This window comes from Maylandia zebra, linkage group LG3 (assembly GCF_041146795.1).
Source record: "Maylandia zebra isolate NMK-2024a linkage group LG3, Mzebra_GT3a, whole genome shotgun sequence".
Taxonomy (NCBI): Eukaryota; Metazoa; Chordata; class Actinopteri; order Cichliformes; family Cichlidae; genus Maylandia; species Maylandia zebra.
Window position 1 is genome coordinate 61,028,486 of NC_135169.1, and position 15,983 is coordinate 61,044,468.

The following is a 15,983-nucleotide window of genomic DNA, read 5'->3' on the forward strand; positions in this document are numbered from 1 at the left end:
CTTGCACCTGGGTTTAGTACTTTCTCCCCAGTAAATGCATGGAAGATGTTCATGTCTGATAATTTAATAGAAGAGGTGCTGTCATACACAAACATGGAGGCACAAAGAGTAGCCACAGACAGGGGAAAGAGCGGAAAAATGTAATCAAACATAAGCTCCTGGCCTTCATTTGATTGACCATTCTTGCAGGAAGTGAGAAGAACTGGGATGTACCAGTCGGTGTGTTTTTTGGGAATTCTCTGCATAACCCATTGTACAAGGCCACTATGTCAATTCAAAGATTTAAAGATTTCGCCGTTTCTTGCACTTTGAGGACAAGAGGACCAGAGCCTACCGACTGAAAACAAACCACATGGCAGCTTTCTGCTACATATGGGACCTGTTCCTGGTCAACTGCAGGCAGAAATTCATCCACAGTGATTGTGTTACAGTGGATGAACAACTTGTGCCTTTCAGAGGGAAGACCCAGCTTCTGCAGTATAGGCCGAGCAAGCATACAAAAGTGATACAAAAACTGAAAATTAATGAAAAAATAAATAAAAATGCAAAGGGCCTCATGTCACAATCATGTTTTATGAGAAATACCTCAAATATGAAAATATTACAACTCTTCGTTTTAAAGATTTTGAAGAATAACAACAGAGTTTATAGCAAAATGCATTGTTTCTATTTGGGGTCATTTTTGACCCCACTCGTGGAAGAGTGTAGGTATTGGTAGGTTGTGCATCCAAGGGTTAAATACTCTAGGAACAACAAGTAGGCCTGCAGTGTGAGAGCAAAGTGCTCTAATAGGGTGATATGGTACTATAACAGGGGTCCCCAACTCCTGGACTCCGGTCCAAATCCAGACCCCAAGAGGATTTTGTCCGGATCACAAAGCAGTTTCTCATTTACCGCGTAGTTGGATAGTTTCTTCCTGCCGGCTGCCGTGGCTGACTTTTGAACTGGCGCGACACGTAGCTATGCAGGTTAGCATCATGCTGGTCCACTCTCCCAGCCAGCTGTTGGCGGTAATGCACCACCAACTGCCAATAAAACGACAAAGAAGAACAAGCTATGTGGGTATGTGAGTTGATAGGTTACTATCTTGGGCGCTTGCGCTTGCTGAGTGGATGAGTAAAAGAAGATGGCTTTGTCAAAAATACTTATAAAGTTATAAAGAGTGGAAGTCTGAAGAGCTGTTATGAAATCAAACATAAGAACTTCAACCAAAACTGTGCGCCTGGGTCTGACGGTAGAACAAGAAGAATAAATGAGGTATGAGCGGCTACACGGCTGATAACAGTCTGTGACAGCACAACAGCATACGAGTGTTCACTGTGAGCACGGTGGATTTTAGGAGGACACAAAAAGACTTTCACTGACTGGAAAATGATAAAGAGTGAAAGGAAGCTGCAGCAGAAACACTTTTTAGTTTGGAAGAGAAACAATGTAACACTTTTAGATGGAAACAAAGTAAAGTGCAACAATTTACCTTCAATAAAAAATAAATTACATCCTTACTAAAACTATAAACATTTGAACCGTTTGATACTGAAAAATAAAATGAAATAAACTCCATAAACAATCAAAATGAATTCAAACTGATCAGCAACATTAACTCAGGAGCACAATATATGAAACACTTTAACCTACAAAACAAAAACGAATCAAACAGTTTGTGCTGATTTCTTTCTTTGATCAAAATAACAAAGTCAGCATTAATGGCTCCGACGAGCACGTTTTGCAGTGCACAGCTTTTCAAAGCAGCTTTGAAGCAGGATCCTGCAGCTCTCAGCTGCTGCTCAGTGTTTAGCTGGGACCTGGACTTGGTCTGCAGCAGCAGCAGAGAAGCCTCACAAAGATGAGACTAAAGGAAGAAGAACGCCCAGAGCCTGCTGCCCTCAGAGTGGATACTGCTTCTCTACACTCAGCCAGAATCCACTCAGTGTCTGTGATGTGAACTGCAGTCTCAGTGTGGAGTCAGACGTCAATGAACTGGTTCTGCTCTGCAAAGCTGAAACCAGTTGGAGCTGGTCATGCTGGGAACTGTTTTCATGGAAGTCCTTTTAAAAGTATCCCATCAGTGATGAAATATGCTGCTTGATATATGGAGTCACTGAGGCGGCATCATCATCAGTAGTGTCAACAAATTCATGCAGGTTCTCCAATGAATCTGTGTCTCCTTCATCGAGTCTCCTGCCCCACACTGCAAGCTTTCCAGTGACAGAGCTGATCTTGTGACCTGAGGGAGGTTTTTATCTTTCCCTTGAAGCTGTAGATTTACTTCATTTCCAAATATGTCACTCAGGTAGGCCAGTTTTGCCAGCAAGCTCTCATCACTAACTCTGCGACTTCATACTTGTGCTCCTGCTCCAAAAACATCTGATCTGCTCTCTGAGCTCAAAAACTCAGGATAAGACTTTTCCTGGTGACAGCCGCCTGGCTTCACTGTGAAACAGCACAGCTTGATGTTCGGCTCCATCTCCTCACAGACAGCAGAGACACTCTTGTTTTTACTGGTCTGGTCTTTATAAAACCGACTACACCAATAATTTCAGTCATAACCTCACTGAATTCAGAGGAAAGCTGCTCGCAGTGTGAAACACTCCAGCAGAGGGCGCTGTTAAGTCCTTATTGTAACACAGTTACTGTGTGCAGTTAGACTTCATACATAATCTGCACTTATTTCCATCAGACATGCTGTCAGTAAATGATTGGTTTCTATTGATTCTACTTCCTGTTGACTAGTTTGATGACAGTGAAACAATCACAGCTGATTGTGTGATGATGTAAACTGTCACTGTTACATTCAGTGTGTGTGACATAATGTTAGTGCAGGCTGATAACAGCCTGGTTCTGTTAGAAACACATGAACGTGTCCATAGATCTGTGTGTGTTTAACATGAGAGCTTCAGCCCTGCTGATGTGTTAAATAAAGACATGCAGGAAAACTGATGAGACTCTGAAATAACTCTTTATATTTATAATGTAACTCTGCATCAAAAGAACAACAAAGGATCCCAGACAGGTTTCTGTGAACAAAGACCATTCTGATGTTTCTGTCTTTCTAACAGTTTGACATTATTAGTAAACAGACTGCAGTGAGCAGCATTTATAAAGAGCTTATATATAAAGATATGACAGCTGTTTGACAAGTTTATCACTCTGTGTTTGGACCTGATCAGTCCAGCTGTTTACTTGAAATATGTTCATTTTGGGGTGGGTACAGTTTCCTCTGCGGTGGGGTAGGGTGGGCTGCCCCGGGTCCTGTGGGGCTTGGCAGTGCTACCGTAGGCCCCGGTCTGGATGGACCTGGGCTCCCTTGCCTTGGTGGGTACCAGAGGACGGGGGTGCCTACTGGGGTCAGCGAGGGAGCTGGCCCTAGGGAGGGGCATCCTCCCCTCCCTCCTTTTCCTCCCCATCCCCGGCTACCTCCCTCTTCCCGCTCCACCACACTCACCCACACAGGTAGGGCCTTGGGGTGCGGGTGTGTCACAGGGGTGCAGGTGAGACATCCCCCCCCCCCCCCCCCCCCCTCTGTCCCCTTCTGGCCACCTGTGCCTCAATTTTATCTCACAACTTAGACATCCACATTACTTACACTCTCATAACACACACATATATATAGGGCCTTGAGGGTGGGCACGTTAACGGCGTCCAGTGGACGGTCTGTGTACTCAAACCTACCTCTGGCCCTGGTGCCCACCTCTCAACTTTAAATCCATGTAGACATTGAGGGTTCTCGGGAGGGGCCATGCTAACACCTGCTGCTCTCTGGCAGCAGCACCATGCTCTCCTTTGTTTTAAATACACTTTAGACAAACACGCAGCAACACTACACATGAGCAGGAGGAGGGAGGTATGGGGTCTTCACACACCCCCGTTCTCTGCTAGCCATTGGGGCGGGGGGGCTGGGAGGAGATGTTGGCTGTCCGATTGGCCTCCCTGCTGCTGCGGAGCCTGGGACGGTCTGCTTGCCTCCACCCCAGGGGGAAGGGTAACATCTCTTGGGTCTGGGTTCTGTTTCCCCCTCTGGGGGCGAGGGTACCTGGACCCGGGGTATAGAGTATGTTTGGGGAGTGTGATTGTGTGTACATGTCCATTTGTGTCAGTCCTTACGTTGGGTGAGTGCTGAATGTTTGTATATGTGTGCATGAGGGTGGGAACGCATGTTTGTGTCTGTGTGTGCCTGTTTGTCTGTGTCTATATGTCAGGTCGGGTCTTAGACTCCACCTCTCTGGGAACTCCCAGGCCCTCCAAGGCCTATCTCCCCTCACCACACTCCCTGCTGGTGACTGATGCCCTCAGGGGTCGGTGCATTGGTGGTTCTTGGTGTCCGGGGCTGGGCGCTCAGGTATGTACCGGCTCACTCCCGGTGGCTACCTGGCGGGGCCTGGCGCCTGTTGCTCGGTCAGGCCTCCTCCGGGGTGCGGGGGGCCCTCGGGCCTCCGGCCTCTGGGCCTGCGGCTCGGTTCAGCTGGCTGCCGGCGGAGCCGTTGGGCACGCCGGTGCAGCCCCCTCTAGCTTCTGCTCGGTGGCTACTGGGTGACGCCTCGTCTGGGGATCCTCAGCCCTTCCCATGAGGGTGGCACAGATGCCCCTCCGGTGGTCCTCCTTGGGCTCTCGCACTCTGGGGCCTGGATCTCCTCCATGCCTGTTTCATGCCCTGGGGGACGGGGCTATGGCTCGCTACATCCTCTTGCAGACCATTACATGTGGAAACCATTTGAATACAAGCGCGCTGATCCACACAGGTGTGCACACGGGTGTTCACTGTTCGTAGACTTAAATTACACCTTTCTTGGCTGCTACTTCAAAGCATATTGTGCGCTGTCTGTCCTGCGTGCTGCACAACACATTATTTGACCACAAGTGTCTGTGAAGGTTCTCAGTCATCCAGGTCATCGTAGTCAAAGGAGCCTCTGTCAGCAAAGAGGCACAGAAAAGAAGATCAGACACCAGCGAGGGAGGATAAGAAGGACAGACGCAACAACATTGTCATCCCCTATGTAGCCGGTGTATCAGAGAAACTCAGGAGAGTTTTCTCCAAGCATGACATCCCGGTGTATTTCAGACCCAGCAACACGCTCAGACAAAAACTGGTTCACCCGAAAGACAAAACGCCAAAACACAGACTTAACAATGTGGTGTATGCTGTACAGTGCAGCGAGGAATGCCCAGACCTCTACATTGGAGAGACCAAACAGCCACTTCACAAGCGCATGGCACAACATAGAAGAGTCACCTCCACAGGACAAGACTCAGCAGTCCATCTGCATCTTAAGGATAAAGGACACTCTTTCTAGGATGCCAATGTTCACATTTTGGACAGAGAGGACAGATGGTTTGTGTACAAACACATCACATGTCAGTTGTCAGCAGAAGTGTAGAGAGGACAAAATGTAAGCGCTGAGAACTTCAGAATCTGAGATTTGTCCAGATTTGTAGAGGAACAGATCAGATTTATTTTGTTTATATCATGTTCAGTCTTTCAAAATTAGAAAAGGCAGAATTTGTGTTGTTCAAACACACTGATTCCACAAAAAGACACAAATGTGAAATTGCCTAGCTAACAGTTACAGAGCTACATGATGATAATTATATGTGAAGACATCTGCTTTTTTAAAATATAGCTCCATGCTTGCATTTACATCTGTGACCATCGGAGGGCAGTAAGCACTCATTAGTCTGTTCCTCTTTACTGATGTCAGTGTTTCTGTCAGTTTAATAATATCTGTGTTCAAATATGTTTCAAATAAGTTCAGTATTCCAACATTGAAATGAAATTCATCATCTCAGCTGAACTGAGCTTCAGAGAAACACTGCATACTGATGTCTGTGAAGCTTTGACAGAAAAACAGTTTAAAACATCAAGTGATTGAATCCATGAATCTAAAAATGTGTTTCTGAGTGAAAGAGACAGACGTGTACAGACTGAACTATCTGTTAAAGGACACTAACATGATACTCTTTAAACTAAACTACACACAGACACACTGAGGAACCACATGAAACTGTAAATCCAGGATAAAGAGGTTCAGTGAATGTGGTGTGGAAGGTGTGGAGGTGGATCAGAGAGTCAGAGGAGACTCTGTAGAAGGACACAGTGCCAGCAGGACAGTCCACATACACTGCTACTCTGTTAGAGACAGAGGAAGAGGAGGTGGAGATGGGTGTTTCTCTGTTATTGTGCCACACAGAGGAATAATGATCAGAGCAGAAAAGACTCCAGGACTGATCATTTCCACCAAACACACAGTCATCACTCCTTCCTTTCCTTTTGATTCCTCTGTAACTCACTGATATCCAAGCCTCTCTCGTCCACTCGACCTCCCAGTAACAGCGACCAGTCAGACCATCTCTACACAGCAGCTGTTCACAAACATCAAATCTGTCTGGATGATCAGGATATGACTGAACCTCCTCCACATATGTCACCTTCCTGTTGTTGTCAGACAGTTGGAGCTTTGTGTTCACTGTGTTTGTGTCGATTGTGAGTTGACAGGAATCTGATGGAGAGAACAAACACAATCCAGCTGCAGTTATTGATCCATCATCTGTTCATTGATTGACCCTTTGATGATGCCTCCTGACATGATGAAGATGGTTGAATGTGTGCTGCTTTGTTTTCATGAATCCCATTAAAAACACACTTACACTTCCTCAGACCTGGTCTCAACCACCGGACTCCAGCAGGCTCCACCCTGAAAGGAGGAGGGGGGTCAGAGCAGCACAGTCAGCATGCACACATGGACATTACATGGCTCTCATACACACACTGTTACACACTGATAAAGGAACAGTCCAACATTGTGACACATAAATGTTTAAACTCCAAAAGAGCAAAACTCATAATCACATCACATTTAATCTCCTTTATTAAGCACGATGTCCAGGGAGCATTGACATGTGCCACAGTCAAGGTTCAACACACTGTGACATTCATGCTGTGATGGAGTGGGTGCATATTAAATGTAAAGACTGAGACTGGGTACAAAAACTGATTCAGTACAGGTAGAGTGCAGCAGCCAGTGCATCACATATTTTGAGCTAATGCAGTGGTCATCACACCACATACTGCTTTCTATGTAAAGGAGCCTTCATTCTCAGATTAGGGCTGTTTGTGACCATAAAGTCTGTCTCACAAGGGCAGCCACTGGTCCAGGCGAGGATGCCTCCACAGTGGGATGTCTGAGGGTGCAGACATGGGTGAAGTTAGGACCAGGTGCCAGTGGAACTGTGGACCTCTGGAGATAGGAGTTATTGTTTCACTCCACCAAAAGCAGGAGAGAAAGATGTTTATTAATAATCCTTCTAATTAATAAATGCTCTGTAGAGCAAATTTGTTGAAGGTAAACAAACATAAATGATGGAAACAGCATCAACCAATCACAATGCTGCACTGCAGGAGGAGGTTGTGATTTGTGCAATTACGATAAGAGCTTTTCAAGCAGAGAGAATATGATGTGATCCTCATGATCACTTAGTGTATCCTAACTCTTTGATATTTCTTTTACAAAGATGCTGCTTCAGTCAGGATGGAATAACTCATAGATGTCATTTATTAGCTCCACATATTAGAAGATCTGCAATTTCCTCCTGTAAACAATTCTCTCTCTCTCTTCAAATATTTTTATTGTTAAGCACAAATAACAATCACAAATTGTCCCATAGACTGACATTGCTTCCTTTTTACAGTTTTGGCATCAAGAAAAGGGGAGAAACAAAGTGAACAACGACAACAACAAAAAACAAAACAAAAACAAACAAAAAAGAAAAACCCTCCTCCCTACACCCCTCCCTTATCCCAAAGTGCTATCAGCTTATTTTAAGAAATGGTGAAGTCCACATAATAGCTCTCATTTGTTCATAATTTCCAGGTGCCTAATGAGCGGCCTCCAAATCTGATCGAAGTCCTCCAGTTTGTCATTTATAATGTAGCGGATCCTTTCCAGATGAAGAGTATCTGTCAGTACTGAAATCCAGGCTTTCAAGGATTGTACTTCTTTTCCCTTCCATAGGAGGAGAATCAGTCTCTTTGCACACATCAGGCCATAGAACAGGAGGGCAGTCTGTGTGCTTCTTTTAATCTTTGGGCTGAAGGAAGGACACTACTCGGTGTATAAATGCACAATCAACAATCATTTATTTCCATATAATTCAACACTTAAGAGCACAAGAACCATCATGATGGGGAGACCTGCCTGCAGAGGCTCACAGCATGTCTCAAACTGGTGGAGGGTTACTCAAGCTCTTATAGCCTTTAGTGGCCCCCACCTAGTCGTAAAAGCCTAAACATTCACATTCTTTCTCTGTTACGGCGCCTAAGTTATGACCTCGGCTCCCTGTCTTTCTGCTCTCTGTAAAGGTGGGGGTATGGAATGTGGTCTGTTTCTTCTATTATCTGCACAAGGTCCTCTGCACACAACATTCTCTTCATGATTCAGCAGTATGAAATGTCAAGAAACAGTGTAACACATTCAACAGTGTCGAGTAATACAGGTCAATCCAATAGCTCTAATGATTTTCACACTCTTTTAAGTCAGAAGTATAATGTAAACTAAAACTACATACTGATCACACACTCTATATTAAGGGGTATAATATGATCTACAGCAGTATCATAATTCAACTATTTTGATTACATATATAAGGTAACATATGATAACCGAATAATCTCACACTTCTCATAAGACAAAGTTCGTGTGAGGTCGAGCCACTGTTAAGGTTCTAATATTGAGGAAGGAGAGTACAAACAACCATGGTCCAGAAGATCTTGGTCAAACAATTGATTTTAATGAATACAAGCTTGGGAAGACCACTCTGTACGCAGACAGGAATTGATCTTTGACTTAACCAAAGCATAAACAGATTTTTATAGCATCAGGGTTTGAATTAATGACGCCCCTTCATACGTCACAGACAGAATATATACATACGTCAAATCAAAACCACAATAACTTTTAACACAGTTTAAAAGAACATTATCTCTGTCTCGTCTGGAACATGAGCCCCACATCCTGCAAGACACTGTTCCTCTTTCTTGCAGAGACAACATGACTAATCTCTCACCTATAAATGAGTCTACCGAATGTGTGTGTGTGTGTATATGTCACGACCTCACTCGGCCTCTATGTCACCTCTCGCCTACTAACGCTCACTAACTGTATGTGTGTCTCGTCCTTAAATGCTCTCTCATCTCACCCGTTGCACTTCTGACCTTTCACCAGAACAGAGGCTCATCCTTATGTGTAACAACCTAACTGAAACTATATGTACTATGTTGAATAAATGTTACAATCAAGAACCTCTACTAAAAGCTTAATAAAAGAATATAAAAGTATAACAGACAATTTGAATACCCTAGTTATTCACATAGCCTCGTCTAACCAACTCCTCAGAATAACCTGCACTTAGATTCTGCTTTCGGTTTAATTTCTGCAAACGCTCTGCAAGCCTGCAGTTTCCTGTCACTCCTGACTCTGTACAAAGTGTACTCAAAATCAACAGAATCAGCACATACACACTTAAGGTTATAACAAGCATTCAAAAGCATTTAAGATTATAGATTCAACTCAACAATTTAAAGTGGTTATAACTGCGCCTGTAATAAAGGCTAATTGGGTACCAAAATGTTTAAACATCTGAATGCACTATCAATTGTTGTGATTCGTTCGTTATGGATCAGAGAAGAAAGCAGGCTGAATCCAGGTATAGGTGTCAAAAATAGTGATCTTTATTACATACCTCTAAAAGAGAGGCATGGGAAGACAAGCGCACAGTAACAGATCTTCGGCGAGCAGAGGCTCTCCATATCTTTTTATAATATTCATGATGACGTCACACAGACCTTACTGGAAATGATATCAAGTCCCCACAATCCCAAAAGTTTCCCTTATATAGACATCAGATGATAACTTTAAGAGAAAAACAAGTGTGTGATCTGTTGTGCATTTTGTGAAACTGTGAGTCCACTAGAGAAGATGTCCTCCCCTTTGTTAATAAGTGTGTATGTGAGGGAACGTGCGTGTGTTACATAAGTCTGTATATATGTGCACGTTAGTGAGGCCTGACTACGTGCAAAACTGAATGTAACGGTCCAGCTCGAGTGGTGATGGTGATGTTGCAACAGCTTAAGCAGAGAGAAAGAATAATCCAGAACAACCATATACTACTTAAAGTGATGGAAATATGTGTACATTAATATTTTACTCAGATTAACATAGATCTAAATAAAAGGTTATTCTGTCAACAGATACGACAATGATATATTGCTGATAAACTGATGCAGACTAATGAAGTAATAATGAACTAATAACAGTGCATGTAAATGATATCAGTGAGATTAAAATAACATACATTATCCTAACAACTCCTTTGAAACAATGTAAGACATTCAACATAATACAGGTCAATCTAACAGATCTAATGATTTTTAAGGGTATAACCTGATCTGCAACAATATCATAATGCAACTACTTTGATCTCATATATAAGGGAACATATGATAACAAAATAATCTCCACATTTCCCCCTTTAATCTCTTCTCCCAAAGAGATTCCTTACATCATACACTCTAACGTTGCAACGTCCACATCTCCTTGGTCCCGAGACCCTCCGTCCCCCTTTAACGGGTGGACCTTAGGGGGAATGACCCCTGCCTCTACGCCGTGCAGATGCAAGCAAAGTTAGATTTACACCCATTACAGCAGTTACCGATGACACTCCCATCACTCCCCAATTTTCCCACAGCTTTATTTTGGTGCTCCGGTTTTCCACCCCCTTTTTACCACTTATACCCTTCAAATGTACTTAGAATAGCCCCTCTGTCTAACGGGCTTTTAACCTTTATGCTATTGGTACAGCTACCAGTATCTTCCAGTTGGGTGATTCTCAGCTTCTTTCTTCGACTTCCGGGGTTAGACCACCCTTTAGTCGTTACACAGATCTGGGGATTATTCTGCCCCACTATCAAACAAAGATCTGTGTGTATGTTGTCCGTTGTCACCGCCGTGTCCCCCTTTTTGCCAAGAGCCTCTCGAACCTCGTTGGTCTCTGGTGTTCCTAGTTTTCGCCAACCCCTTCCTGGTTATTGCTGTGGTTATGGGATCCATCCTCTCAAGGAGCCCAAATGACACTTGACCCCAGTTGCTGTGAAGGGTCCTCATATCTCCGTGTCCCCGTCTGGTGTCTGTTCCTTTCTCTGCAAGAAACAGAAAGCCAACACCTCTCCCTCGCTGGCTCTCCTAACCTAATGTTGTTGACTTTGTTTATTCCAATCCTATGCTATACTTATGTGTGTAAGCGTGCATGCATTTAACCCTCTGCACGTGAAGTCAATAGCTCCGATATATCAATCCGATCCGTTGTCGGATGAAGCTTTTGACCTTCACAGACTAAGTGCCTATACCTGTTTTAATTCTTCCTTATATAGAACCCCCTCAGTTTCCGGTTAGTTTTAATTAGTCTCGATTAATCGTTCTAGTTGTATTTTGCAATTCAGCTAAAAAGCAAACCTGTTAAAGTAAACAGCTTATTTACAACCACCTGCAAATCATAAGATTAATAAAAGATTCAGCACAACAGACAAGTATCATGTTCAGGTTTTCTCCAATCATTAAATCACTATTATTGCCGCAATTTGTTTTATTCACCCTTTGGGCAATGTTACTCCAAGAGCCCCCTAATGGCCAGTTAGTGAGCTCTATGTCAAACTGTCCCCAAATTTGTTATTTGTTATTATTACCTGTTTTATTATTATTCTTTATTTTCATGTCACTTGTCTGTTTTCTACTGCACCTTCCTCACGCATTCTTAACAAAAGCAAAGCAAACATTAGCAGCACATTGACCGCGGTCAGCCATCTACCTACCAGAGATGCTATAAAAGATTCCCTGTAAAAAACATCACAGTTTTCAAGACAGGATGTGTCTTATCCAACACCCTCCCAAGAATACAGTGTAATGGCATCACCAACTCCTAACCTAAAACACCGTTTCTTCACACATCAGCCCAGAAATCCTGTAATAGAAAAACCTTATTGGCAAGCATCAACCACTTGTCAACTTAAAAAGAGAGTGTTAACGCTGCGCAAGTGTGTACACACAATTTCACATACACAGAAAGTTAAAGTTAAATTGTCATGCAACCTCAGATGTCGCTGTCCTCCTTCTGCTCCTGTAGAAAGAAACACATAAATTCATCCACCCTTTTATCCTATCTAGGTGGAGGTGGTTAACCTTGAGTTATGGTCAAGTCTTGTCATCTTTTACCAGTCAGTCCGTTTGTTTTTATTTCTAGTCTTTCCTTCTTTGCTGATAGCGGAAACCATCGCCGCATTTAGATTTCCGCCCTCAGCAAAATGAGCTCATTCCAAAAGAAAACAAAAAGTTGAGATCGCCGACTTGTAATGCTTGTAATTTCCGATATGCAGATCTGCTAATATAAATCAAAATAAAATGAAAGATAACAAAACAAAAATGCAGACGCCAGGGTCTTAGGACTTGTCACTGAATATTCCTCCTATCAGTAAAAATGCCAAACCTAAACCTAAACAGAGTCAAATTAACACCACCTCAACCTTTTCATATCCATAAACCTATATGTTTTGTGTTTGTGAAACAAAATTGAACCATTTCCATATTAAGTAATTTGAGCTCTTGAAATGTTTTAGTGCTCTTAACTCTGGCAGTTTACCTCAACACTCATTCAATAACTTTTATTCAACTGCTACTTGGTCACTCAAATTGTACCTGTTCAAATTGCCTAGGGTTCAACAAAGTCTAGATCCTAGTTATCATGAAACTTGAACGGGTCTACAATGATTTACTTACAATAATTTAAAATCATCACTCAACCTAGCTCTAATACTGGCACTGCGTGACGTTTCTCACACTGGAAACCAGAATTTAGTACAGATCTTTAATACCTCAGGCAATCGTGTTCAACAACAGCCCCAGATATCTCGCACGGGCATCGTTTTCATAACCGAACTGCTCTGGACTCTGCTCCCCAAACCACACAAATGCCCTCTGCTTTTGTTATTATTGTAACAGATTCTGTATTTGGATTTGTTGTATGCAGCATTGAGCCTTTGTCAATAAAGCATTCTTCATTGCAGCAGCTGGAGCATTGTGTGTCACTTCCTAGTGAATTGAATCAACATTTTGATTTTGGTGCGTGGGTGTGTATCAATTTCCACTCACTCAACGAGTGCATACGTGTTCATGTGTGTGTTTCTCTTTTTGTGTGTTGGGGTGTGTTTGTGTTCATCACCTTCCTGTTCTGTTGTTTGGGTAAACCAGCGGCCTTAAGCATGCCCTGGGGTCCTGCCCTCCTCTTTGGGTCTGTTTGCATCCGTTGTTGCAGCTGCCTGCATCTTCTCCTTGTAACTTGACCCTTTTGCTTCTGTAGCTCCTTCAGGGCTTGCTCCTGCTGTTGGAGCTTTGGGTCAGGTCTGGCGACCTCCTGCTCCAGGTCTGACTGATGGGTTCAATTAGCAGCCAGCTCCTCCGGAGCCATGCTCAGTTTCTGCTTCTGATACCTTAAGCTCTTACTGAGGGCAAAAACCTCAGAGTCTTTTCCTTCCACGTCAGATCAGAGTCTATTTATGTTGTCCTTACTTTGCTCCACGGCCTTCTGCAGCTCTGCTGTTCGGCTCTTCTCAGAGGTCAGCATTCTTTTGCTCACCCTCCCTTTTCCTCCGGGCTTCATGCGCATCTCGTCACAGCTCTGTCAGCTGACGCAGTCTGGGAATTTCCCCCGTGTAGTGAAACGGGCTTTAGGTTTAGTGCTCCGTCTCTGCTGCATGAGATCGCATGTTGACATTTTCTGGTCGTTGTTGTGGGTCCAGCTGTTGCCTTCAGGGGTCAAAGGATCAAAGAAGAAGAAGAAGAAGAGAAGAAAGTGTGTACATTATTGTACTTTATTGAGCCCCGTGGGGAAATTGCTCTCTGCATTTAACCCATTCACTCAGTGAAGCAGTGGGCAGCCATTGGGCGCCCGGGGAGCAGTGTGTAGGGACGGTACCTTGCTCAGGGGTACCTCAGGGTAGCTGTTAAGGGGAATCGAACCCCCGACCTTCCGATCATGGGGCAACCACTCTACCTACTGAGCTATCCCTGCCCAGATGGTAGCGGAAAGATGGTAGCGGAAAAGGGCAACGATGGTAGAGGGGAGGGTAGGAGTCCAGGTCAGCCTCAGCTTTTCACAAAGAAAAAACAAAAACAAAACAAAACAGGCGAACAGGAAAATGACGTTGTGTTGGCTGTGTTATTCGGAGAGGGGAGAAACAACGGAGCCTCCTCTCCCCCCTTTTTGTTTTTTCTCACCCTCTAATCAACTCATAACCCCCCAAGTTGACAGGACAACACAGGTACGTGTTAAAAGTCCTAAGATCCTGTTTAGAAACCTAAAAAGGAATTTTCTGTCATTCAGTAGTCATTCGTCTGAAACAATCAACAAAAACATGTCCCAATTCGACCCTTTTAACCACTAAATTTGTCGTGTCCTCACTTAATCATCAGACCAATGTCTTTTCTTTCCAAGTTAAGTTGTTGTTCTGCAACCCAGAGAGTTTTATTTGTCAGTAGTGGATAAACTATATCCTTTAAAACGTATGTTAAGTGTCGCTGCTTTAACCCTGCTTGTGCGTGCACACGTATGTAAGCTGTTTCTTCATTGCGTATGTTTGTGTTCTTAGCCAGGTTTAATTAATGTTTATGCATTAATCGTTATGCTTGTCCTCATGAGGTTAATGCATTTTCTGCTTATATATGTGAATTTGCATGTGTTGCTCCTGCAGTCTGTCAGACTCCTACACATTTCTCCACTTGAGCCGTCAGTTTTCTTCCCCCAAATTTGCTAACCCAAATTTTAAGTTCCCACCTTATTAACAGCATTCCTGGTCCTCAGCCAGAAGTTACGGCCCACTTGTCAGGTTTATCGAGACATGGCGCTGTGAACAATTCAACCAGAAACTTGCCTTAACATATCCAGCCAAGTTAACCTATAGGTTTTTCCCGTCCGACCGCTGCACGTGGAGAATTGATCCAGGTCTGTTTATTGTCCACCTGAAGAAACACAACTGAGACATTTTATTATCATCATGAATACTTAAGCTACCCGTCTCCCCCTCTGGCCAGAAATACCAGCTTATGTCAAGTTTATAAGTGTAAGCAGGTCTTCATTGCTTCTCCTATATGTTTTTGTTAATGTTCAGTGAGTGTAAGCTGCTTTCTTCATTGCCTCTATATGTTATGGCCAGAGTGAATTCATGCATCGTGTCCCTGATTTCTTCATTCAAAACTATCTCACTTCCGATTCTGTATAAGAGTATAATTTCACATGTAACACTTTGTGTATGTGTGTTTTCCATTCACTCATTTAATTGTCAGTTATTTTCTTTCTTCATTTTATCTTCTTCAGTTTACCTCTTTTAGTTTTCTGGTGGACATCTCTAAACACCATCATGAGTTCAGGCTTTCATTTCAATCTAATTATACCCTGTATTCTTGCAGTCAAGCTTCACCTCTCCACTGGTTCCCGTCCTCTTCTCTCAGTGTCCTTTTGTGGTCCTGAATTCTCCAGCACAGTCCGTGTCCTCTCCGTGTCTCTTCAGTATTGCCTTCTGGATGAAGTCCCAGCCTGGCAAAATATCACCTTCAGTGTCATGTCACTGTGTTCTTACCAGCCTGCAGTCCACCGTGCATTTCCCATCACGTGGTTTCCTCTTCTCTGTTGATGCTTTCAATCATCTCTTTCACGATTACTCCAAGCATGGCAAATCTGACAATCAGTGTCCAGTGCTTTCCCACCATTCAACTGTCCAGCCTGTAACTCAGAGTGCATGTCAGTTTGGTTAACAGTTCAGTTGCCCTATTTTTGGCTGCTTGTAAATTCTTCTCAAGTTCACGATGTTCTATTGGTCTTCATCAGGAGAGTAATTGTCCTTTGGGCTTCTTCTCAGGATAGGGACAAGTGCCAGGTCAAGCTGTAAAATT

General features: G+C 43.5%; 1 protein-coding gene across 1 annotated transcript; it reads right to left on the minus strand.

The window, feature by feature from the left end:
- Window positions 1-890: 890 nt before the first annotated feature.
- LOC143416756 (stonustoxin subunit beta-like) lies at window positions 891-13,701 on the minus strand. Its single transcript, XM_076882279.1, has 4 exons — window positions 13,605-13,701; window positions 6,640-6,717; window positions 5,998-6,491; window positions 891-1,025 (listed from the first exon to the last, which is right to left on the minus strand). The coding sequence occupies exons 1-4, from the start codon at window positions 13,699-13,701 to the stop codon at window positions 891-893; spliced, it is 804 nt and encodes a 267-aa protein (XP_076738394.1).
- Window positions 13,702-15,983: the final 2,282 nt, after the last annotated feature.